Source organism: Bactrocera dorsalis, chromosome 3 (assembly GCF_023373825.1).
Source record: "Bactrocera dorsalis isolate Fly_Bdor chromosome 3, ASM2337382v1, whole genome shotgun sequence".
NCBI lineage: Eukaryota > Metazoa > Arthropoda > Insecta > Diptera > Tephritidae > Bactrocera > Bactrocera dorsalis.
In genome coordinates, this window is record NC_064305.1 from 79848030 (window position 1) to 79874529 (window position 26500).

Genomic DNA, 26500 nt, shown 5'->3' on the forward strand with positions numbered 1-26500 from the left:
CTCTATAGGTAATAACTAAAAATTAATTTGTTGCTAAATATCTGGAACTCGAACGTAGGGTTTACTCAGTTAAGTACTTTTAATATATGTATTCTTTGCAAAGGATGGAGTCATGTGTAGAAGTTCACGCAAGTGAGGAAAGTTCACCAGATTGCCATTCACCTGGGAGTGGCCAGAAACGATTCGTTTACATATGGCGCAAGCAGCTCACGACTTTCGGCCTTTGACCAAGTATCCTCTGGGTAGCCTAAGAACATCCGTTTGAAGGGGAGCTAAAGTGAGGAGGCGAAACATCCAAGGTGAGCTAAAGTGAGCAGGCTTGGAATATCCAATTGGCACCACGTAGCGAAAAGAAGAAACGACTGGCGCGTTGTTGTTAACTCGGCTATAATCGCGTAAGTGGTGTCTACGCCAATTAAGAAGAAGAAGTATATAAAACATGACTGGTAATTCTCCACCGGTATTGTGCTGTAGCCAAAAATTAAAATAGATCATGTAATTACTGTGGAACAAACATTCCTGTAATCATATAATTATATAATAGGTGCCAAGGGGCGAGATATGTTTAAGTACAGGCAAATCCTCTGCACCGCTTATCGATTTTAATACATTGATATAATCACGTGATATACTACGAGTACCAGGGGTAGAATTTATTGCTGATAACGTGCGACTCCATATCTTTAGGATTTTTTAAATAGATTGCAAATAAACTGTTGTTTCTTACTTACGCTGAATCTCAAATTACCGATGGAGATTGATACATTGCATAAATACGCTGGCAGATAATTTATAATTGAACAATAAACTAAGATTCTAGGTACAATTGTACCTATTTACTCGTATAGTACAAAAAGATAAATACTGGCTGCTGATAAGATTTGCCAGCAGCTCTTTAAGGTGACTAACCTTTAACGAAAGCTGATTAATGCGAATTTCTAAAAGCTTTGCTGGATATATACATACTAAGTATTTTTGACCAAATCATGCTCTCTAACAGTTAATAATTAAACCTAAAAAAAATATTACCATGGATTAGGAAGGAAAAATGACCAACAGACGCACCCAAAGAGGCCTAAAATTATTAAATATTTCCTTGAATAAGTGAATCAAGCTATCATATGTAAGTCTATTTTTGCCTGATCGCTAATTACTAACTCTACTCTACTACTTCGCAAACACTCTACGTGACTTATCTGACATGTGGAAGTGTCTTTGTTGACAGATGAAATTTTCGAAATGTAGTAACAAATTGACCTCATTTCCCCAAAGACACACCATGCCTGCTAGCGCCCAATTTTATGCTTGTACAACGTCGGGCAGTATTTTCTTTGAGCTAATTTTAATTTCAGTGGGTTCTGCATTGTCAACGGTGAGTATTGCATTCAATGGAACGATTTGCTACGCGAGATATACGATGACATTGACATAGTTCAGCGAATTAAGGGGTTAGGGGTAGTCAGAGGTACGAAAAAATGAGAATTTTCAGTATTCTTTTTGCTATTAAATCGTGTTATTTTACAAAAGTAATAATATGAAATTATTATAGAATGTGTTGACTTGAAGTCATGAAAATTTAAAAAAAAAAAATTAATTTCCAAAGTTACAGTTGTTTGCGTTGACCCTTTTACAAAAAACGGTACTTGCGGAGACAACCATAGGTCCTTGGAGATTCATCTAAAATCAATCGGACAAAAAAAAAATAGTTTTATTAATAGATAATCCTGGGTTTGAAAAAAAATCCGTCGAGTTTATTATGTATTCTAATAGCTGTATAAATTTCATTAAAATCTACCGAGCGGTTTTCGAGTTACTGTTGGTACAAGTTCAAAAAACATAGTTTTGAGAAAAACGCGTTTAAAGTTTCACACTAGCGCTTTGAAGTGCCCGAGCTCTCTTTGTTATTTGTCGAATAATTCAAAAACTAATTATCGGATCAACGTGAAATTTTCAGAGAATATATTTAACATATCACACTTAACGAAAATGCAAAAAAAATAAGTTTTTGAAAATTCTGACTACCCCTAACACCTTAAGAGACAGTCGCTGCGCTGGTCATGGTCCAAATGGATGATAACATTTCAGCTCTGAAAGTATTCGACAGAGTATACACCGGGGGAAGCAGAGGAAGACTTTGACCAGGGACCAGGTTTACTCTCGGAATCTCCAATTTTGTATATATATAACCCTATATCTAACTCGCTTAGTTATATGTGATACATACAATTGGTGGGTCAATAAACTGTTATACTCTGTAGCAACATGTTGCAAAGTATAAAAAAATGTATATTAATTCTGAAAAAAGGTCTATATAAATTTATAAAACATCGATCTGCTTCAACAATAATAGAAAAAAATGTAAAATATATATATTTTAATAATATTTAAACGATTGCAGAAAAAACTTTTCAGGGTATACACCCTAATGTACGAAATATAGCTAATTTATTTGAAATCGTGCCGAAAAGATCGTAAAAATACAACGACATTTTTTCGAAGAGGCACGTCTTTGGTAAAGTTCACGCTTAAATTTATGGCTGAATCCCTTCTGGTATAGTATAAAAGTTTTGCGTAAAGCCCGATTCTCAACCAATTGCTAGAGTGTATAGAATTGTCGCAGTAATGAAAGAAATTAACTTGTTGTTAACGGTTTTGGTGTATTGTTCGAATATCGGTCCGATACGCGCCAATTTACCAAAGGTATGCTTAGACGGTTCATCTTGTGTCCTCGGCAGATATATGAGTGGCAGTGAAAGCGATTCATTTGAAGCCTTCTTGGGCATACCATACGCCAAACCACCCATCGGTGATTTGAGATTCAGTGTAAGTAAGAAGCATACCTCTCGAGCAAGTAATGTTTGATTGTAACAGTATATTTATAATCTAATTAAAGAATCCTCAAGAAGTGGAACTGTGGAATGGCACCTTAACAGCACTATATCCTATGCCTGATTGTATACAACGTAATTATCTATTCGTAACAGACCCTATTAGCGGTTCAGAGGATTGCCTGTACTTGAATATATATCGCCCCTTGGTACGTAACATATGATTAATGGAAAGTTTGTTCCACAGTAATTACATAATTTATTTTTTTTCTGCAGAACAATACCGGTAGAGAATTGCCCGTAATGTTTTATATACACGGTGGTGGATTTTTCGCCGGCTCACCAAGTCCTAGCGAGGAAGGACCGCAATATTTTATGGAAACGAGTGATGTAATTCTAGTAGTGACAGCCTATCGCTTGGGTCCATTTGGTAAGTGATATTAGAATTGGTTGTAGACCTGTTCAAAATCAAAGCAGATTATATTTCATTATGGGTATATACTGTTCAGACAACCTTTTAATTTGTCGGAATACTGTAATATATTTCAAACTGAAGTTCTTTGCTGTACGAAAGAATGAAATCAAAACCCGATGAAACGAGCTACCAGGGTGCAAAACTGCAAAAGTCAGGTGCAAAACGTATGCGTGGCTTACTGGCTTAACAAGTTAACGTAACCTAACCTATATTTCATTATAAAATTATATGTATAATACAGAAACTATAAAGCTAATATATTATCTTTATAGAGATACCCTTTTAATACTATGAGTAATACTTGTATTATATATCCGATATAAACTTAAGTGCTTCGTAATTTTAGAAATCTGCTCACTTCTGAAATATTACACATTTTCCTGATCGACTGGGAATCTTATTATTAATGCCAATATTATTGGGTTATTTTTTATAGGTTTTCTATCTACTAACGATGAAGAGATGACGGGAAATTATGGACTTAAAGATCAGAAATTAGCACTACAATGGGTTAAGAAGTACATTTCGGCTTTTGGCGGTGATCCCGACCGCGTGACTATTTTCGGTCATAGCGCTGGCTCTGCATCAGTTCATTCTCACTTAATGAATAACAATAAAGAGGGTAATTTATAAAGCCGTAAAGACGATTGTGGTATTTGGAAGAACCGTTACCTCAACATATTTTCAGGTCTATTCAGTAACGCTATTATGATGAGTGGTGCCGCAAACTCACCATTCGCTTTGCCATTAAAAGACCCTAGAGGCCAAGTCGTTGAATTGGCTAAAGCTGCTGGTGTAATAGAAGCTGAGAGTCTAAGTTCCGCTGACCTTGTTCAAGCATTGCGATCTATCAAACCGGAAGACTTGCTACTTGCCGCTGATGATCTTAAACTTTGGGCTGAGCAACCACTAGTAATATTCCGTCCGAATGTTGAAAATGACACCTGGCCGGGTGCATTCTTAACAAAAGATCCATTGGACCCATTTATACCATTTGGAACGGACACTGATATACCGTGGTTCATTGGTAACGCACCTGCGAAGGGTGAGGGTTTAGTTGTAGCACTTCGATTAGCAAGCAATAAGAGTCTGCAAGACGAATTAAATGATGACTTTAGCCAGAGGCTAAGCATTACATTGGGCTTGTCTAGTACATGTGACACAGAAGCTGTGATAGATTCATTGGTAACAGAGTATATGGATGGTAAACACGAATTGAATAATGATACATTAAATGGCTTTTTGGAGGTACATAAGGATGGCATATCCATGCATGTGTAAGTAATTAAATTTAAACTTTTTACCTTTTTAGCTTTTGGGAGACCGCTATTTCATACACCCAACTTACAGAGTTTTGAAATCTAATGTAAATTCTAGTCGCAGTGATTTTAGAGGAATACTACGTTTTGACTATCGCGGACCCTATTCATATTCGACAATATTTGCAAATAGCTCACAAGATTTCGGTACTGTACACTACGATGATAGGCTCTATCTGTTTAATGGGCTAAGCGGATTATCAAAAGGTTATTCACAGCAGTCTCCTGAGGCAGCGTTGGTTAAACGCTATGTGAGGCTATATCAGTCTTTTGCTGAAAATGGGTAAGTGCGTCTAAGAATACGTATATGAATTAGTGTCATGTTTCCTTTTTTAGTTATTCAGATGAATTTGCTGTCAGCGGAGAATGTAATGATTTAAATTTTCCGAATTGTGAAAATTTGTTGATCGTTAAAGATGAGGAGCCGTTCCAAACTGGCGATTCTTGGAATAGTGAACGAATGGCATTGTGGGACCAAATATATGATTCATGCTAAATTGCATTTTCGAATACACATACACATACTTATGCAATAAAGCAGAAAATAAAGTCAAAATTATACTTGACTGTGTTAAATCTGAATTGTTTAATTCTTCAAAATACTAAAATTTTCTTTGTTCGAGGTCATAAGAGCACTAAGGAACCCATACATCTTACCCTTTCATGTTAGAATAATAGTGGCCGTGGTTAAAAATATGTTGAGCCCACAAGGTTATTAGTTGAGCCTTGAATATGAACTGATATCAATTTAAAATTTCTATCTCTGCTGGCTTTAGCGTTATGAAATGTTGCTTATAAACAACATTGTGCCGTGATAGTATCTTTTTAAAACACTGTTTAATCTTGATTTTATATATTATCTCTATTAATTTTCAATATATTTCATGAGTAATATGAAACAAAACAGTTTTTTGAGAATTACAACATAAGTGTCTTTTACATTTTGAGCATTTGGATTTCGCAATGGTGGTTTGACAAAGCCTGCAACTCCCTTTTTATCCCCACTCTACCCAATGATCATTTCTATCGAGACGCATTGATTTTGGTGGTTCATTAATGTATGATCGCTTTGACAAAGTCGTAGATGAAACGTCTGTCACTAAAGATGATGCTGGTGATTAAATTTATTTCCAGGTTTTCTCCCCTCTTCTTTAAGAAATCAATGGATTCCTCAATGACCGTCTCCAAATTAGCTTCCTCTTCTTCCTCAGCATCTGCAAAATCATGCCACTCGAATTCAAATATACGCTTTATTCTCTCTTCTAAGTTTCTCTCAGATCGTTTGGTTCCATTTCCAGAGAAAAAAGATTACTGCTATGGACAATTGTTGCTTATAATTAATATATTGCTGACACAAACCTAAAAATTATTTTTATGTTTTACAAATTTTTCTTCATTTTAGTACCTTTTATTTATAATAAAATTCACTTTTTATACAAAAATTTTATATGTTTACTATTTGGTTGAATTTTGAAAGGTTAAAAACTGTTTATCTCAACAATTAATTTCTTAACAATGACATCATTCAAATCACCTCCTAGACTTTTTTTCAGAAAAATAATGAGATGAACAAAACTTTTGAGAACTTTTCCACCAAATCAAGTCGTATGTCATGAATAGCACGTTCAATATTAACTTCTTAAGCTTGAAGAGAATCGGGTTTATTACGAAAGAGCAATGACTTCAAATAATCCCACAAGAACTAGTCTAATGGTATTAAATCACAACTGCTCGGAGGCCATTTAAAGTCACAATTTCTTGAAATAATAGGATCTCCAAACTTCCCTCGCAATAACTCGGTTGTTGCACGTGCTGTGGGGCACGTAGCCAATTGTTTTTGGAACCAGATTTTGTCAAGATCAACTTTTTCTAATTCCGGCCATAAAAAGTTGGTTATCAACGATTTATACCGCTTTCCTTTGACAGTAACGGTGTAACCAGTGTGCTCTGCCCGATCCACAAAAAGGAAGATCACATTTAACTTTTTATTGAGCGTATTGTGTGAAAGATTAAAGCCCACCGTCAACAAACTGATTGGACCGTGTCAGTGTGGCTTTTGACCTGGAAAATCAACAACTGACCAGATATTTACCATGAACTAAATCTTGGAAAAGATCCGTGAAAAGAAGATTGACACACACCACCTGTTCGTTCAAAGCTGCTTTCGACAGCACGAAAAGGAGCTGCTTCTATGCCGCTACGTCTGAATTTAGTATCCTCACAAAACTGATACAGCTGTGTAAACAGACGCTGAACAGGACCAAAAGCTCCGTAAAGATTGGAAAGGAACTCTCCGAGCCGTTCGATAGCCGTACTAAACGAGGTTTCCGACAAAGCGACTCCCTATCGTGCGACTTTTTCAATCTGCTGCTGGAAAATAATTCAAGCTGCTGAGCTTAATCGAGTGTGTACAATATTCTATAAGAGTGTACAGCTTCTTGCGTACGGCGATCAAATTGATACCATTGGCCTCAACATCCGCACTGTTAGTTTTGATTTCTCCAGATTGGATAAGGAGCGAAGCAAATGGGTCTGGAGTGAAAGTGGGCAAAACGAAATATCTCCTGTCATCAAACAAACAGTCGTCGCACTCGCGACTTGGCTCCGGCGTCACTGTTGACAGTCATAATTAGATAATTTCGTCTACTTTGGAACCAGTATCAACACCACAAACAATGTCAGCCTGGAAATTCAACGATGATAACTCTTGCCAACAGGTGCTACTTTGGACTGAGTAGGCAATTGAGAAGTACAGTCCTCTCACGACGAACAAAGGCCAAACTCTACAAGTCCCTAATCATCCCTGTGCTGCTATATGGTGCAGAGGCGCTTTTTACTTACGCTAAACCTAAAATCTCAAATGGGTGGTTTGACGTATGGAATGCCCAAGAAAGCTTCAAATATCTCTCGTTTTCAAAGAGCATATTTTGCTGCTTCAGCTCGATGAAGCATTTTGTAAGCATTTTTATACTCTCGCAACAAAGTTGCTAAAGAGAGTATTATAGTTTTGTTCACATAACGGTTGTTTGTAAGTCCTAAAACTAAAAGAGTCAGATATAGGGTTATATATACCAAAGTGATCAGGGTGACGAGTAGAGTTGAAATCCGGATGTCTGTCTGTCCGTCCGTCCGTCCGCTCGTGCAAGCTGTAACTTGAGTAAAAATTGAGATATCATGATGAAACTTGGTACACGTATTTCTTGGCTCCATAAGAAGGTTAAGTTCGAAGATGGGCAAAATCGGCCCACTGCTACGCCCACAAAATGGCGGAAACCGAAAACCTATAAAGTGTCATAACTAAGCCATAAATAAAGATATTAAAGTGAAATTTGGCACAAAGGATCGCATTAGGGAGGGGCATATTTGGACGTAATTTTTTTGGAAAAGTGGGCGTGGCCCCGCCCCCTACTAAGTTTTTTGTATATATCTCGGAAACTACTATAGCCATGTCAACCAAACTCTATGGAGTCGTTTCCTTAGGGCATTTCCATATACAGTTCAAAAATGGAAGAAATTGGATAATAACCACGCCCACCTCCCATACAAAGGTTATGTTGAAAATCACTAAAAGTGCGTTAACTGACTAACAAAAAACGTCAGAAACACTAAATTTTATGGAAGAAATAGCAGGAGGAAGCTGTACCCAGGCTTTTTTTAAAAATTGAAAATGGGCGTGGCGTCGCCCAATTATGGACCAAAAACCATATCTCAGAAACTACTCTACCGATTTCAATGAAATTCGTTATATAATACTTTCTTAACACCCTGATGTACGAAATATGGAGCAAATCGGTTCACAACCACGCCTTCTTCCAATATAACGCTATTTTGAATTCTATCTGATGCCTTCTCTGTATAATACAATATATACATTAGGAACCAAAATAAAAAAATATGTAAATGACGGATAATGAAATCTCGATTATCACTTTATCATGCGAGAGTATAAAATGTTCGGTGACACCCGAACTTAGCCCTTCCTTACTTGTTAGAAATGTCATTGTGGTGGCAGGTGTATAAGAGTATGGAATTGATATATTGCATAAAAATTTTGGCAGAAAATTTATTAGTGAACAAAAAACTAAGAATCTAGGTACAATTGTAACTATTCATAATAGAACAAGATAAATATTGGCTGCTGATAAGATTTGCCAGCAGCTCATTAGGGTGATTAACCTTTAACGAAAGGTAATTAATGCGAATTTCTATGCAATAGAAGAATAAGTGTGGCGGAGCGGAACTTCATATTCTATGATTAGGTAAAAACTTTGCTGGATATATACTTAGTGTTTTTGACCAAATCATTCTCTCTCACAGTTAATAAATAATAGAATAAAAAATATTACCATTGATTAGAATTTTTTGGAGGGAAAAACTCATATAATGACCAACAGACGCACACAAAATCCTAATTATTACATATTTCCTCGAATAATTCATCAAATTGTCATATTAAAGTCTATCTCTCATTAATCACTGCATTAGCTGAGCTATACGAGTTATACGACGCCATTGACATATTGTAATTCAGCGAATTAAGAGGCAGCGGCTACGTTAGCTATGTCATGCCGTCTGAATGGACGATAAAACTCCAGCTCTGAATGCATTCGACGCAGTACACACCGTGGAAGCAGAGGAAGGCCTCCACTCCGTTGGAAAGACCAGGGACCAGGAATACTCTTGGAACCTCCAATTGGCGCCAAACAGCTAAACGGAATAAAGACTGATTTCAAACGTGGTTTCAACTCAGCTTATCATCCTAGCCATTTCTATATAAGTACATACTAGAGGATCCGGTCACGCGTTGTTGTAGTATACATTTTATACTATTATTCATATAATAAACTATTCAACACAGTGAAAATTTAATTTACGAATGAAGGCGAAAACGTGTTTGTCGGCATAAGAATGCAAGGCATTGTACTTGAAGTTTAATTTGAATATGTTCATATAAATTTGATGGCAGACAAACAACGTGACACGTACCCTTTATACTTGTATATACAAATATCTAACTCGCTTAGTTATATGTTATACATACAATTAGTAGGTCAATAAACTGTTATACTCTGTAGCAACATGTTGCTAAAGTACTCGTATAAAAAAATTGTGCATTCATTCTGAAAAAACGGTCTATTTAAATGAACATTGATCTGCTTATACAATAATAGAAAAAAATGTAAAATATATAGTTTGTAATGATATTTAAACGATTGCAGAAAATACTTTTTAGGGCATGCGCCCTAATGTACAAAATATAGTTAATTTATTTGAAATCGTGCTGAAAAGATCGTAAAAATACATCGACATTTTTTCGAAGAGGCATGTGTTTGGTAAAGTTCACGCTTAAATTTATGGCTAAATCACTTCTGGTCTAGTATAAAAGTTTTGCGTAAAGCCCGATTCTCAACCAATTGCTAGAGTTTATCGAACTGTCGCAGTAATGAAAGGAATTATTTTGTTGTTAACGTGTTTGGTGTATTGTTCGAATATCGGTTCGATACGCGCCAATTCGCCGAAGGTATGCCTTACGGGTTCATCTTGTGTCCTCGGCAGATATATGAATGGCAGTGAGAGCGATTCATTTGAAGCCTTCTTGGGCATACCATACGCCAAACCACCCATCGGTGATTTGAGATTTAGCGTAAGTAAGCAGCTTATTTCTCGAACAAGCAATGTTATACATTTATAATTTAATCAAAGAATCCTGAAGAAACTAAGCTATGGAATGGCACGTTATCAGCAATAAATTCTACGCCTGATTGTATACAACGTGATTATATCAATGTCACAAAACGTATCGGCGGATCAGAGGATTGCCTGTATTTGAATATATATCGCCCCTTGGTACTTAAAGTATAATTACAAAAATGTTCCAAAATGATTACAAAATCTATTTTTATTTTTGGCTGCAGCACGGTGCCGGTGGAGAATTGCCAGTAATGCTCTTCATTCACGGTGGTGGATTTTTTACCGGCTCTCCGAGTCCCAACAGTGTGGGACCGCAATATTTTATGGATACGAGTGATGTAATTCTAGTAGTGCCCGCCTATCGTTTGGGTCCATTTGGTAAGTTATAAAGGTTTTTTTTTGAAAACCGGTTTAAAAAAAAAGCATATTATATTTCAGTATAATATTATAAGTATAACACAGAAATTATAAACCTGCCGTAGTGAAACTTTTATTTTAACAGAAACACCCTTTTTAAATTATTAGTAATATTAAACAGTGCTTCGAAATTTAGAAATCTGCTCACTTCTGAAATATTACACATTTTCGTGATCGACTGGAATATTTTTAAGCAATAACCATGTTTTTAAGATATTTCGACATATCCAAGAGAGTCCAATTCAATATTATTTGAATTATTGTGTTATTTTCAACAGGTTTCCTATCTACTAACGATGAACAGATGACGGGAAATTATGGACTTAAAGATCAGAAATTAGCACTACAATGGGTTCAAAAGTACATTTCGGCTTTTGGCGGTGATCCCGATCGTGTGACTATTTTCGGCCATAGTGCTGGCGGTTCATCTGTCCATTTACACTTAATGAATAACAATAAAGAGGGTAATTTATGAGGCCATAAAGACGATACATAGTATTGGAAGCACTGTTATCTCAACATATTTTCAGGTCTCTTCAGTAACGCTATTATGATGAGTGGCGTCGGGAACTCACCATTCGCTTTGCCAGTAAACGATCCTAGAGACCAAGTCGTTCAACTGGCTAAAGCTGCTGGTGTAACAGAAGCTGAGAATCTAAGTTCCGCTGACCTAGTTCAAGCATTGCGATCAATCAAACCGGAAGACTTGCTACTAGCCGCCGATGATCTTAAGCTTTGGGCTGAGCAACCCCTTGTAGTATTCCGCCCGAATATTGAAAATGACACCTGGCCTGGTGCATTCTTAACAAAAGATCCATTGGACCCATTTATACCGAACACTGATATACCGTGGATGGTTGGTAATGCACCTGCCAAGGGTGAGGGTTTGGTTATAGCACTTCGATTAGCAAGCAATAAGAATCTACAGAACGAATTAAATGAAAACTTTAGCCAGAGGCTAAGCATTACATTGGGTTTGTCTGCTACATGTGACACAGAAGAAGTGATAGATTCGTTGGTAACAGAGTATATGGATGGTAAACACGAATTGAATAATGATACGTTAAATGGCTTTTTAGAGGTACATAAGTATGACATATTCATTAGGGTGATTCAAAAAAAAATTTTTTTGTTTTTTTTGATTGGTACTCGGAAAAATGGGTTCCTAGAGACCTCTGAGAAAGCCTCTCCAAATATGAGTTTTTAATTGTACCGGGAAGGTCCTCCGCCTAACGGGTTTCTATTTTTTCTTATTATCAGATAGAAAAATTTATATCTCGCTTCCAACTACTTGAAAAAATATATTGTTAATTAGGTTTTGTAGGAAATTGAATGCTCTAAAATATGGTCTCTCATGATTTTTTCGTAAACCCAACCGTTTAAAAGATATTAACAGTTAAAGTTTGATTATTTTGGTACAATTTTTTATTTCTTATTAATTTTATAACTCAATGAAAAAAAATTGTTATGAATAGGTTTTTAGAGAGGCTTTCTTAGAGGTGTCTAGGAACCTATTTTTAAGAGTACCAACCGAAAAACCGAAACCGAAAAAATTTTTTTTTTTTTGATCCACCCTAATATGCATTGATGTTTGACGATGAATATCTCGTAAACGCTTAACTTAATCGAAAAATCATGGTAGACCATTTTTATAGAGCAGTAAATTTCCTACAAAACCATGTGTTTCATCATTCATAATAATTTTTTTTCATTGAGTTATAAAATTAATAAGAAATAAAGAATTTTTCCAAAAATAGTCAAATTTCAACCGTTAATATCTTTTAAACGGTTAGGTTTACGAAAAAATCATAAGAGACCATATTTTAGAGCATTCAATTTCCTACAAAACCTAATTAACAATATATTTTTCAAGTAGTTGGAAGCGAGATATAAATTTTTCTATCTGATAATAAGAAAAAATTGAAAACCGTTAGGCGGAGGACCTTCCCGTTATAATTAAAAACTCATATTTGGAGAGGCTTTCTTAGAGGTGTCTAGGAACCCATTTTTTCCGAGTACCAATTAAAAAAAACAAAAAATTTTTTTTTTGAATCACCCTAATATTCATGCATATGAAAATAACTACACTTAATTTTTTTTTTCCTTTTTAGCTTTTGGGAGACCGCTATTTCATACACCCAACTTACAGACTTTTAAAATATAATGTCAATTCTAGTCGCAGTGATTTAAGAGGAATAATACATTTTGACTACCGCGGACCCTATTCATATACGCCATATTTTACAAATAGCTCACAAGATTTCGGTACTGCACACTACGATGATTCGCTGTTTCTGTTTGATGGGCCAGTTGGATTATCAAATGGTTATTCACAGCAGTCTCCTGAGGCAGCGTTAGTTAAACGCTATGTGAGGCTATATCAGTCTTTTGCCGAAAATGGGTGAGTGGGTCTAAAAATTTGTATGTGAATTAGTGTCATGTTTCCTTTTTTAGTTATTCAGATGAATTTGCTGGCATCGAAAGGTGTAATAATTTAAATTTTCCGAATTGTGAATATTTATCGATCGTAAAAGATGAGGAGCCGTTCCAAACCAGCAATTCTTGGGATATTGAACGAATGGCATTGTGGGACCAAATATATGATTCTTGCTAAATTGATTTTTCGAATACCTATACATAGACTTATTGCAATAAAGCAGAAAATAAAGTCATTCTAATAAATACTTGACTGTGTTAAACTTGAATAAAATATATTTTTGTTTCCAGTTCATTAGGCCACGGTATGCGTTTTTTAAACCTTACCAGGTCAAGTCAAACCATTTACCTTTTCATTTTTAAATAAGATGAAGCCACAATATTTTATTCGACTGCTAAAATTCTGGGTTGGATTTTGAGACCGACATTGTTGATGCTGTTAATAGTGGTTCCAAGATAGATGAAATTAAGTCAAAAGTGACGTGGGAGCCAAGTCGGGAGTGCGACGACCATTTGTTTGATGACAGGAGATATTTCCTCTTACCCTTGTTCATTACCAGACCCATTTGATTCGATTCCTTATCTATTCTGGAGAAAGCAGAACTAACCACGCGGTTGTTGCGGCCAATAATGCCGTATAAAAGAAAGTACCTTCTCGATTCAGCTCTGCAGTCCGAATTTTTTTCTCCAAGACTACATTGAAGAATGCGCAGGAAAGGGAGTCGACAGTTTCGTATCAAGCGGGTCGGAGAGGTCCTTCCTGATCATGATGGAGTTTTCGGTATTTCTCAACGTCAGTTTACACAGCCGTATTAGTTTTGAATTATACCAACAGTAAAAATGATGTCAACTAACCACCTTTTTGTAAATTTAATATCTTGCTAAATTAATTTAATATTTTATATATTTATGGGGGTTGAATTTTTAATTGAAGTGATCTGTAACTTGTGTGTAGACTTTTTTCACATAGCCTCAAAATATATTGAAAAATTCAAATAGCCAAGTTTTGGTTTCTTTTATTTTGATCTTGAACAGAAATGTTTTTTTTTCTTTCACGAAATTTCGTGTAAACTTATTTACTTATGTTCCAAATACACTATAATTTTTTAAATGTCAAAAATTTATTTTTTCTCCTTATGTCGTGATATCGGAAGAAGCCTAATTATCAATCAAGAAAACTCATTTTTTTCAATGCAAAAAATCTTTATGATTGCTGAGATCTCTTCTTTCTGATATTATTAATACTCCATTCATTACTTGGGTAAATTTGCTCAGAAAAAGCCAAAAAGTGCCCATTGTTACAGGGGAGCGTCATAGAGTCATGAGTAAAGACTTTTTCGTGCCTTAATTGGAGGATGTCTATATCGATCACCTTTGGTTGCAACAAGATGGCGCTACATATCATACAGCCAACGAAACAATCAATACTTTAAAGTCAAATTCTTGGTCATATTATTAAATCGGTTAATGGCCTTTTAGCGGCCTGGCAGTCATCTGATTACGCTCACCACTCGTAATTTCTGTTGGCTCAGGAACTTGCATACCACGTCTCATCAAGGTATCTCTATTTTTACTTAAGTTACAGCTTGCACGGTCGAACGGACAGACCCGGACTTCAACTCGTTTCTTCATCTTGATAATTTATACATATATACTATATGTAATCCTATATCCATATCGATTAGTTTTAGGGTGTTACCTACTTTTAAGCATCGTGTGTTCAGGCTACTCAGCTCGGAAAATTTAATGTAAAATTTTGCACTCCATCACTTCGATCGTTATCTTTACCAGAGCTATTATATGTAATTTTAATAAATACAACTTTGATCTCTTTCTTAAGAGAATTATGGAGCATAATAATAAGGTATATGGTATTTTATTTTTACGGAACGTGATTTTCCTTCCCATTAACTTTTAGATGATTGGTTGCCCTGGGTAAAGAAACCCCACACGTGAAGATCTCGACTTTATCCCCCCGCCATAAAATAATTTTTACATATATGAAATGTTTATCATTATTATTTTGACAAAAATATTTAACTATCAACAGCCTTTAGTAAAATGAGCCCTTGTTCGAAAGATAAGTTTCAGCGACCCGACGGACTCCTCTATAACATTTTAAAGATTCGAAAGAGATATCATCCTCTGTTGTCAGGTCCTTCGTTGTTTGAATATTCCGGTGTGATCCAAAGTTCCAGGCTCATACTTATTGAAAAATAGTTTCAAACTAGTTGATTTCACTGTAGGAATACTATGTTAACTGTGTATTTTTCAACTTTCTTCTGCTTGAACCAAGCAATTAATCATTCCCACATGCTTTACTTGCGTCTCAAACAAATATCATTAGCTTACAGTTAGCAACCTAACAATGTAGGGTTTTTGTAAGATAAATTCCAACTTCATGTTAATGTCAAATTATTAAATCTAGGATATGTAATTGGAAGTAATAATGAGATTTCTCAGTGCCAAACCTGATTGAATATTAAAAAATATATTTTTTCTATTTTAAGAAATTTACTAAAGATTTAGTATTAATTTATAGATTAAAAACACTAAAAATAAAAACGTATACACAAAATGTAAGATGTTAAAAAATATTTATTAAAAACCTTATATGTAAAATATGGTAGGGGTGCTAAGGATATTTGTCCTGAGTGAATTTGGCTATTGTAAAAATGGTTGAAATTAGAAGGCAACCCCATCCACACTAACGGTACTGTTAAAAACTACAAAAAGGGCGATAAATCAGTAACTAAATACCACAGATACGTATAATTTTATACCTGGGTTGATCTGAGAGGACTTTATAGGAGCCGGGGTAAACATTTGACGATCATATATTTCGGGAGCCGATCAACGGATTACGACCAAACTTTGTACGTGGCACTCTACTCACAGTCTTATGTTACAGCGCGAAAATGAGCGAAATCGGAATAAAGCCTACTTCTCATATATTTAAATTCAACTTTCGTTTTCTAGTATACAAATTAAGAAGAAATTGTTACAACGGGATACAACTTTGCAATAATAATTCCTTTAAAGTATGTCACTTAATGTTTAAAAACTTTCCAAATCCAACCAACACTGCTCTAGCCCCCAATTATCGCAAATGTGCACTTCAGTATCTATAGTTGTCTTTTGAAAAAATCGGTTAATGTATGGGACATACAATTAAAATTCAAAGAAAATTAGAGATTATAGTATCCCTGTTTCTTAAAAATGGGTTGACTTTACTACGTATGATTTTTGATAGTATGTGTGATACCTTAATGATGCCAGGAGAACTGGTAAAAATAGATCAAATCGGGTCATTACCATACCCAACTCACATATTTTCCGGAAAGAAGAGTTATCGGACTTATTTATAGATTTATTTATTTTAGAAAATAAAAGTTTAGGGCACATACCCTAATGTACAAAACTTGCTCGTATAGCTAATTTATTCGAAATCATTACGAATATCTGCATAAATTTGTTTATCTCTAACGACGACTTTTTACGATTTCGAACAGACAGATGTTTGGAAAATAGCACGTTTATAATTATGGCCTAATTACTTCTGGTTTGGTATAAAAGTTTTGCATAATGTCAGATTCTCAAACAATTGCTAGAGTTAATCGAATTGTTGCAGTAATGAAAGAAATTACTTTGTTGTTAACGTGTTTGGTGTACTGTTCGTATATCGGTCCGATACGCGCAAATTTACCGAAGGTATGCTTTGCGGGTTCATCCTGTGTGCTCGGCAGATATATGAGCGGCTATGAGAGCTATTCATTTGAAGCTTTTTTGGGCATACCATACGCCAAACCACCCATCGACGATTTGAGATTTAGCGTAAGTAAGAAGAGTACGTCTCGAACAAGCAGTGTCTGATTGTAACAGTGTATTTATAATCTAATTAAAGAATCCTGAAGAAGCGGAACTATGGGATGGCACCTTATCAGCACTATATCCTAAACCTGATTGTATACAACGTGATTATATCAATGTATTAAAACCGATTAGCGGTTCAGAGGATTGCCTGTACTTGAACATATATCGGCCCTTGGTAACTAATATAGTATAATTATTTAATTACCAAAATTTTGCTCAACTTTGTGTATTTTTGTATGCAGCACAAAGCCGGTGGAGAATTGCCAGTAATGTTTTACATACACGGTGGTGGCTTTTTTAGCGGTTCACCTAGTCCTAGCAATGTAGGACCCCAATATTTTATGGATACGAGTGATGTAATTCTAGTAGTGCCCGCCTATCGTTTGGGTCCATTTGGTAAGTGAAGTGTTATATAATTTGGTTGTAGGACGGTTCTAAAACTACGCAGATTATTTGATTATAAAATTATATGTATAACTCAGGAACTATAAGGCTACCGTAGTGGAACTTTTATCTTTGTAGAAACACACTTTTAAAATTATTTAAAATATTATATTAAACATTCGTACCTTTTAAGTGCTTCGAAATTTGGAAAATCTGCTCACTTCTGAAATATTACACATTTTCGTGATCGACTGGAATATTTTTTAAGCAATAACCATGCTTTGAAGATATTTCAACATATCCAAGTAAATTTTATTATTAATTCCAATATTATTTGTATTATTGTGTTTTATTCAACAGGTTTCCTATCTACTAACGATGAAGAGATGACGGGAAATTATGGGCTTAAAGATCAGAGATTAGCACTACAATGGGTTCAAAAGTACATTTCGGCTTTTGGAGGTGATCCCGACCGTGTGACTATTTTCGGTCATAGTGCTGGCGCTGCAGCTGTTCACTTACACTTAATGAATAACAATAAAGATGGTAATTTATGAGGCCATAAAGACGATACCTAGTATTGGAAACACTGTTATCTCAACACATTTTCAGGTCTATTCAGTAAAGCTATTATGATGAGTGGCACCGCAAACTCACCATTCGCTTTGCCATTAAACGATCCTAGAGACCAAGTCGTTCAATTGGCTAAAGCTGCAGGTGTAAGAGAAGCTGAATATCTAAGTTCCGCTGGCCTAGTTCACGCATTGCGATCAATCAAACCGAAAACCTTGCTACGAGCTATTGATGATCTTAAAATTTGGGCTGAGCAACCACTTGCAATTTTCCGCCCGAATGTTGAAAATTACGCCTGGACTGGTGCATTCTTGAAAAATGACCCAAGATATCCCTTTATACCGTTTGGAACGGACAATGATATACCTTGGATCGTTGGTAATGCACCTGCCAAGGGTGAGGGTTTGGTTATAGCACTTCGATTGACAACCAATAAGAAATTGCGGACAGAGTTCAATAAAGAGTTTAGCAAAAAATTGAGCATTATGCTGGACTTGCCTCCTACATGTGACACAGAAGAAGTGATAGATTCGTTGGTAACAGAGTATATGGATGGTAAACGCGAATTAAATGATGAAACATTGAGTGGCTTTTTGGAGGTAAATAAGTAGGAAATATCCATGCATATGAAAGTAATTATAATTAATTTTTGTTTCCTTTATAGCTTTTGGGAGACGCTTATTTCGTACACCCAACATACATGCTTTTACTTTATAATTTCGGTTCTAACCGCACGGATTTTAGAGGAATAATCAATTTTGACTATCGCGGACCCTATTCAAATTCGAAAATATTTACAAATAGCTTAAAAGATTTTGGCACTGCACACGTTGATGATTCGCTGTTTCTGTTTGAAGGGCCACAAGGAGTGTCGTATGGTTATTTAAAGAAGTCTCGTGAGGCAGCGTTGGTTAAACGCTATGTGAGGCTATACAAGTCTTTTGCCGAAAATGGGTGAGTGAGTCTAAAAATAAGTGTATGAATCAGTGTCATGTTTCCTTTTTTAGTTATTCAGATGAATTTGCTGATATCGAAGAATGTAGTGAAATAAATTATCCGTTTTGTGAATATTTATCGATCGTAAAAGATGAGGAGCCGTTCCAAACTAGCAATTCTTGGAATATTCAACGAATGGCATTGTGGAGCCAAATATATTATTCTTGCTAAATTGCTTTTTCGCATACGCATATAAACATTTATTGCAATAAAGCCGAAAATACAGTCATACTTACACTTGAATGTGCTAAATCTGATAACTTAGAACAAACATAATTTTTTTTGTTCCAGTTCATAAGGCCACGGTATGCGTTTCTTAATTACCAGGTCAAGTCAAACCTTTGATTTTGAAATAAAATTAAGCCACAATCTTTTATTAGACCTCTTAAAGTAATTTTTTTGGGACTGTAAATCTTTAGTCGGCATGTCCTAGCCAGCACAAATGTGGAGCTCCACTAAATTACACTCAAAGTAAAAATATTATTAAAAATCATAGTAGGAAGAAACACATTAAGAAATGAAAAATAAAATAACAAACATTAAGAGAAAAATAATTTAGGGGCGATCTGCGATCGAAAAAGGAAGGGGCGTGGCGTGATTGAATTTCACAAACTACGGGTACTGTGGAAAAAATTAAATTAACAGTGTTGTAGGTAATGAAAAGATTTATAACTTGTGTGTATAGATTTTTTTCACATAACCCCAAAATATATGTGAAAAATTCAAATAACCAAGTTTTAGGTTTTTATTTTTATCTTGAACAAAAACTGTTTTTTCTTCACGAAATTCGGTTCAAACTTACTTTCCGAATATCGGAATCAAATTTTTTTAAAGCGTAAGTAATCTGTATGATTATTGAGATCTCTTCTTTCTGACGGTATTAAAAATCCATTCATTGCTTCGATAAATTTGCTCAGAAAATGCCAAAAAGAGTCCCATTGTTACAGGGAAACGCCATAGAGCCATGATTGATTACTTTTTCGTACCTGAATTAAAATGGCCTCCACGGACCGAACCACACCAATGTTTTTCATGAATAATTTATGGATCTTCTTCGCATTAGAATCGTCAGTTTAGTTTGTTTACCGCAGCATTCAGATGAAACGTGGCAAAAAGTTGCAATTGGAGAACAACTATTTTGATTATAAAATTGAATAATTTGTAAACGTTTGGCTATAGTATCTTGAAATTGTATAGATTACTGAATACAGTGAAAAAAATTACAGACATATTACAAATGACCGAAACGACACTTATGAATCATATCATCCCTATTGGGCAACCCAATAGTATGTATTTTATATTTAACCAACTTTTAAGTGTCTGCATAATAAGAATTATGGAGCGTAATAATTAAGTATATGGTACATTAATTTCATGGCACATACTTCTGCTTCCCATTAGCATTTAGGTGATTGGTTGCCCAGGATAAAGAAACTCCACTCGTGACAATCTCAACTTTATCCCATAAAAAAATTACGCGTGTTTGTCCGCGATGGACTCCTAAACTGCTGAGCCGATTTTAGCAAAATTTAGCACACTGTGTCTAGTTTGAAGCAAATTAGAAGATAGGATAACCAAAACAATTTATAAATAAGAAGTACAGTGAAAGCTGTATTAAATGAACGCTCTATTAAGCGGACATTTCTGAACAGAAAGGCTGATGGCTAATGTCTGTTATGGGAAATTTCACTGTATATATTTCTAAACATGCATGTATTCACAATCCCCAAAAAAAATATAATACAGTTGAACTTCCGAAGTTCTCCATAACTCTTAAATTAGCAAGAGAAGTCAAACTGCATACAAATTTCCTGCCATAACTCGAAGTTTTTAATGTTTATGATTGTGATGATTCGAGCTAGGAAAGTTCAACGGTAATTATAATTTTCAGTAAAATGCCAAACCTTAATGGTCATTTTCTTAATGTTTGGTTAGCAGCTATTTGTCAGTTAAGTGCTGGCAAACTTAGCCAGGGTTTCTTCTTTCGAAAAAGAACATTTTTTAACTAGAACTGACAGATGCTGTTAACCTAACTGAAAAACAGCTTTAACTTCGTTATTTTTTCCATTGACATTTATTTCTTTAAACATATGCAAAATTAAACCTCAAGTACAATCCCTTGGATTCTTATACCGACAATAACGTTTTCGCTTTATTCATAAATTAAAATCAGTGTATTGAATAGTTTATTATATGAATAATAGTATAAAATGTATACCACAGCAACGCGTGGCCGGATCCACTAGTACTATATACAATGTTAATCATTATTATTTTGACAAAAATATTTCATAATCAACAGCCTTGAGTAAAACGAGGCCTTGTTCGATAGTTAAGTTTCAGCGACCCGACGGATTGTTTTATAATATCTTGAAGATTCAACAGAGATATCATCTTCTGTGGTCGGGTCCTTTGTTGCATCTGCTGTGCCTTCTTGGAAAAGCTTGTAAAGACGCGAAAAAAACTAAAAATTTCAAATAAGAATTATTGTTTGGAATATTGTTCCAATTGTTGAATTAAAATCTGACGATTTACATCTCTTAGGACATAACGTAAAATATATAAAGTTTCTTGAGTAGAAACGCGATAGTTGTTTGAATATTCCGATAATTAATTAGAACTGTGGCTATTACTATTTGAAAAATAGTTTCAAACTAGTTGATTTTACTGTAGCCATACTGTGTTTACTTATAACCCTGACCAACTATAATAAAAAACATTACTTTGAATATTTCCGGTACACTTATTTTTCAACTTGTTTCAGCTTCAACTAAGCAATTAATCATTCTCACATGCATTACTTGTGTCTCAAACAAATGTCATTAGCTTACAGTTAGCAACCAAACAAAGTAGGTTTTTCATAAGATAAATACCAACTTCCTGTGAATGTCAAATTATGTTCCTAAAATCTCGGAAAAATTAATTAAATTTTTCCGCGCCAAACTTGATCAAAAACGATATTTTTCTATTTTGGAAAATAAATTAAAGTTTCAATATTAATTTATAGATAAAAAATACTAAAAGTAAAAACTTATATAAGAAGTGTAAATTAAAAAATATGTATGTATTTAAAAACTTTTAAAATATGGATCAACTATCGGTAGGGGTGCTAAAAGGATTTGTTCTGACAAATTCAGACTATTGTAAAAATGGCTGAAATTAGAAAGCAATTCCGTCCACACTAACGGTACTAAGATCTTAACCCCTACTTTCTTGTTCATATTATCTTAGAAATTAAATGTTTAGGGCACATACCCTAATGTACAAAACTTGATCGTGTTGCTAATTTATTCGAAATCATTACTAATATCAGCATAAATTTCTTTATCTATGGCGACGACTTTGTATCTTCGAAGTGGCAGATGTTTGGAAAATAATTCATTTAAAATTATGGCCTAATTACTTCTGGTTTGGTATAAAAGTTTTGCATAATGTCAGATTCTCAAACAATTGCTAGAATTTATCGAATTGTCGCAGTAATGAAAGGAATTACTTTGTTGTTAACGTGTTTGGTGTATTGCTCGAATATCGGTCCGATACGTGCCAATTTACCGAAGGTATGCTTTGCGAATTCATCTTGTGTGCTCGGCAGATATATGAGCGGCTATGAGAGCTATTCATTTGAAGCTTTTTTGGGCATACCATACGCCAAACCACCCATCGACGATTTGAGATTTAGCGTAAGTAAGAAGAGTACGTCTCGAACAAGTAATGTTGCATTGTAACAGCGTATTTATAATCTAATTAAAGAATCCTGAAGAAGCGGAACTATGGGATGGCACCTTATCAGCACGATATCCTAAACCTGATTGTATACAACGTGATTATATCAATGTATTAAAACCGATTAGCGGTTCAGAGGATTGCCTGTACTTGAACATATATCGGCCCTTGGTAACTAATATAGTATAATTATTTAAGTACTTACCAAAATTTTGCTCAACTATGTGTATTTTTGTATGCAGCACAAAGCCGGTGGAGAATTGCCAGTAATGTTTTACATACACGGTGGTGGCTTTTTTAGCGGTTCACCAAGTCCTAGCAGTGTAGGACCCCAATATTTTATGGATACGAGTGATGTAATTCTAGTAGTGCCCGCCTATCGTTTGGGTCCCTTTGGTAAGTGAAGTGCTATTAGATTTGGTTGTAGATCGGATTGTATGTATAACTCAGGAACTATAAAGCAACCGTAGTGAAGCTTGTATCTTTATAGGAACTCAAATTTTGATGTTCGACTGGAATATAAATTAAGCCATTATATTAAGATATTTCGACATATCCAAGAGAATCTTATTATTAATTCCAATAATATTTGCATTATTGCGTTATTTTCTGCAGGTTTTCTATCTACCAACGATGAAGAGATGACGGGAAATTATGGACTTAAAGATCAGAGATTAGCACTACAATGGGTTCAAAAGTACATTTCGGCTTTTGGCGGTGATCCCGATCGTGTGACTATTTTCGGTCATAGTGCTGGCGCTGCAGCAGTCCATTTACACTTAATGAATAACAATGATGAAGGTAATTTATGAGGCCATAAAGACCATACCTAGTATTGGCAGCATTGTAATCTCCACACATTTCCAGGTCTATTCAGTAACGCTATTATGATGAGTGGCGCTGCAAACTCACCATTCGCTTTGCCATTAAACGATCCTAGAGACCAAGTCGTTCAACTGGCTAAAGCTGCTGGTGTAAGAGAAGCTGAATATCTAAGTTCCGCTGGCCTAGTTCACGCATTGCGATCAATCAAACCGAAAACCTTGCTACGAGCTATTGATGATCTTAAAATTTGGGCTGAGCAACCACTTGCAATTTTCCGTCCGAATCTTGAAGATAAGTGCTGGAATGATGCATTTTTAACGAAAAACCCAAGAGAACCATATATACCGTTTGGAACAGACAATGATATATCTTGGATCGTTGGTAATGCACCTGCCAAGGGTGAGGGTTTGCCTATGGCACTTCGATTGACAACCAATAAGAAATTGCGGAAAGAGTTCAATAACGAGTTTAGCAAAAGATTGAGCATTATGCTGGACTTACCTCTTGCATGTGACAAAGAAGATGTGATAGAATCATTGGTAACAAAGTATATGGATGGTAAACGTGAATTGAATGATGAAACATTGGATGGCTTTTTGGAGGTAAATTAGTATGAAATCTCTTCGCATATGAAAGTAATTACATTTAATCTTTGTTTCCTTTATAGCTTTTGGGAGACGCCTATTTCGTATACCCAACTTACAGGCTTTTGAAATATAATGGCGATTCTAACCGTACTGATTTTAGAGGAATAATAAATTTTGACTATCGCGGACCCTATTCATATTCGAAAATATTTACAAATAGCTTAAAAGATTATGGCACTGCACACGTTGATGATTCGCTGTTTCTGTTTAAAGGGCCACAAGGAGTGTCGTATGGTTATTTAAAGAAGTCTCGTGAGGCAGCTTTGGTTAGACGATATGTGAGGCTGTTTCAATCTTTTGCCGAAAATGGGTGAGTGGGTCTAAAAATAAGTGTATGAATTAGTGTCATGCTTCCGTTTTTCAGTGATTCAGATGAATTTGCTGACATCGCAGAATGTAATGAAATCAATTTTCCGAAATGTGAATCTTTGTCGATTGCAAAGAAGGAGGAACCTTTCGAATCTGGTATACCTTGGAATATTGAACGAATGGCATTTTGGGAATACCTATATGAAATTTGCCGGTTTTGAATGTATATATATACATATTATGTATGTGTACATATATACATATATATACTTTTTTATTGCCATAAAGTTGAAAATAAAGTCATACCAATACTTGACTGAGTTAAATCGGAATATGTAGAATATTTATTTATATATTTTGTTCAAATTCGTAGGGGCGAGTTATTCGTTTCTTAATTTCGCAAATCACTATTTGAAACTGAACTGAAATCACTCATATTTTCATTTCCAAATCAGATAAATTCCCAATCGTTCTCTTCTATCAGCGCATCATAAATTAGTGCTCTGTGCTATATTAGCATCATGACAGCGGAAATGCTTTGTTCCTCCTATATTCTATATTCTTTCTAAATTCCCCGAAATATATTTGACTCACCTAACCTCTTGGCATTGCTGTTGAAATTCTTAAGAAATCCCTTCGTGCGAGAAGTGATCTTTCACTGAACCTTGCAAAAATTGTGCGAGTAGACTTTGAAGAGACTATGTAGTTCCTAAATGATTGAAACTCGAACGCTAGGTTTACTCAGTTAAGCCCTTTTAGTTTATGCTTGTAGGAAATTGAGAGAGTTTTAACAATTAGGTAAACCAAAAACACAGGAGGACCTCCGGAAAGAGGTGTTTAGCGGTGGTGGTGGTAAATAATGAAATATTTAAATTTTCAGTCATTTATGTAGTAAAGCAATGGCAACGGTATTTGCTGCTTCACTTCGAAAGAAATAGAGTACAATGATATCGGCATATCACAATCCCCACCAAACCGTAAATTTTTGGGGATGCAATGCGTTTCTGAAATCACACGAGGACTTGACTTACCCCTATAGCGAGAATTTTGTTTGTTTGTTTGACAAAACTATTAAAGGGGCCTCTTCTGAGAAGATTTTTTGCGTTGAGAGCTTTTATGGCAGACACCAGAGAACGTGAATTGAGCAATTTCCACGCGTTATACCAAAGTGAAACGTGACATGATGGAATGGCATCCCTATTGGTTGACGCTATAAATGCAATGCAAAAAATTGATTCTTTGAAAATCAGAAGTTTATAAAATTAAGCTACAATGACCTCTAACTTCATAGGGTTGTGTGGTAAACTTAGTAAACTGACACGTGGATACGTGCTTCACGTTTTCCTCAAAAATAAGATTCGAAAATGTGATTATCTGACTGTTAGTTAATGCAGTCGTACGCATATACATACATATGTGAATACAACACTGTGCTTGTGACCCATTTATTTACTAGTATTTGCTCGCATTCCCTTATCAACACCCGGTAGTCAAAAGGTGGGCGGCGTGAATGACGTTTCAATGAAATTGCGAATATGATTTCTTATTTTTACGCATATATGAATATTTATGTATATTATATTAATAAGTACGTATGTATGTGTGCATTCGCTAAGTAGTATTTGCGCTTATATTGAATAAAAATGCGACATTGAAAATTTTCAAGCTCACACGCGCACGCCTTCGAGTAGATTATGCGTGTAAATATATATGTATGTATATGTATGTATGCAGATAAATATTTATGTACGGATGTATGTATGTAGACTTTAAAGGCATTAGGCGTTGGAGCATTATCTGCAAGCAGGCATTGAAATTTGTATGCCTAAAAAAAGAAAGCCGACAAAATCGCTTTTGCACAAATGCACACACGACTACTAAGCCGTTTAATAACGAGTTGGTGAGCACAGAAGCATCAAAATGAAATGAAATAAAGTGCAGTGAAGTTTATTTAAATGTACAAGCGGTGCAAGCGCTTTTGCAACGATCATTCCGGTTCAT

The 26500-nt window shown here is 35.2% G+C and overlaps 3 protein-coding genes across 4 annotated transcripts in view; all 3 read left to right on the plus strand.

The window, feature by feature from the left end:
- Positions 1-2581: 2581 nt before the first annotated feature.
- Positions 2582-5198, plus strand: LOC125777004 (juvenile hormone esterase-like). The gene is made up of 7 exons (XM_049450688.1): positions 2582-2823; positions 2894-3037; positions 3105-3258; positions 3740-3925; positions 3992-4551; positions 4616-4905; positions 4959-5198. Exons 1-7 carry the CDS (start codon positions 2623-2625, stop codon positions 5116-5118), a joined length of 1695 nt encoding a protein of 564 aa, XP_049306645.1. The 5' UTR covers positions 2582-2622; the 3' UTR covers positions 5119-5198.
- Positions 5199-10004: 4806 nt separating this feature from the next.
- Positions 10005-26500, plus strand: part of LOC105229968 (uncharacterized) — a 32534-nt gene continuing 16038 nt past the window's right edge. The window contains exons 1-19 of the mRNA XM_049452755.1: positions 10005-10266; positions 10326-10469; positions 10538-10691; positions 11009-11194; positions 11261-11811; positions 12842-13131; positions 13185-13339; positions 16759-17000; positions 17071-17214; positions 17282-17435; positions 17784-17969; positions 18036-18595; positions 18661-18950; positions 22588-22675; positions 22746-22889; positions 22961-23114; positions 23334-23519; positions 23586-24145; positions 24211-24500. Of these exons, the coding sequence (XP_049308712.1) occupies positions 10066-10266; positions 10326-10469; positions 10538-10691; positions 11009-11194; positions 11261-11811; positions 12842-13131; positions 13185-13339; positions 16759-17000; positions 17071-17214; positions 17282-17435; positions 17784-17969; positions 18036-18595; positions 18661-18950; positions 22588-22675; positions 22746-22889; positions 22961-23114; positions 23334-23519; positions 23586-24145; positions 24211-24500 (4679 nt within the window). The 5' untranslated portion in view covers positions 10005-10065. The remainder of the gene's footprint in view (positions 10267-10325; positions 10470-10537; positions 10692-11008; positions 11195-11260; positions 11812-12841; positions 13132-13184; positions 13340-16758; positions 17001-17070; positions 17215-17281; positions 17436-17783; positions 17970-18035; positions 18596-18660; positions 18951-22587; positions 22676-22745; positions 22890-22960; positions 23115-23333; positions 23520-23585; positions 24146-24210; positions 24501-26500) is intronic.
- Positions 16719-24831, plus strand: LOC105229967 (juvenile hormone esterase). Of its 2 annotated transcripts, XM_049450685.1 has the most exons (8): positions 16719-16877; positions 22553-22675; positions 22746-22889; positions 22961-23114; positions 23334-23519; positions 23586-24145; positions 24211-24500; positions 24555-24831. In XM_049450685.1, exons 1-8 carry the CDS (start codon positions 16752-16754, stop codon positions 24718-24720), a joined length of 1749 nt encoding a protein of 582 aa, XP_049306642.1. In that variant the 5' UTR covers positions 16719-16751; the 3' UTR covers positions 24721-24831. The 2 variants fall into 2 exon arrangements, with proteins under 2 accessions (XP_049306642.1, XP_049306643.1); XM_049450686.1 differs by lacking the exons at positions 22553-22675; positions 22746-22889; positions 22961-23114; ... (2 more) ...; positions 24211-24500; positions 24555-24831 and adding exons at positions 17071-17214; positions 17282-17435; positions 17784-17969; ... (1 more) ...; positions 18661-18950; positions 19004-19229 and having other exon boundaries at positions 16719-17000.

Bases quoted from the DNA above. Each gene is read 5' to 3' on its own strand.
- LOC125777004 (XM_049450688.1), top strand. From the start codon at position 2,623: ATGAAAGAAATTAACTTGTTGTTAACGGTTTTGGTGTATTGTTCGAAT. The intron at 2,824-2,893 runs GTAAGTAAGAAG...ATCTAATTAAAG, and splicing joins TCGGTGATTTGAGATTCAGT to AATCCTCAAGAAGTGGAACT. The intron at 3,259-3,739 runs GTAAGTGATATT...TATTTTTTATAG, and splicing joins CTATCGCTTGGGTCCATTTG to GTTTTCTATCTACTAACGAT.
- LOC105229967 (XM_049450685.1), top strand. From the start codon at position 16,752: ATGTCAGATTCTCAAACAATTGCTAGAGTTAATCGAATTGTTGCAGTA. The intron at 22,890-22,960 runs GTAACTAATATA...TTTTGTATGCAG, and splicing joins TGAACATATATCGGCCCTTG to CACAAAGCCGGTGGAGAATT. The intron at 24,501-24,554 runs GTGAGTGGGTCT...TCCGTTTTTCAG, and splicing joins CAATCTTTTGCCGAAAATGG to TGATTCAGATGAATTTGCTG.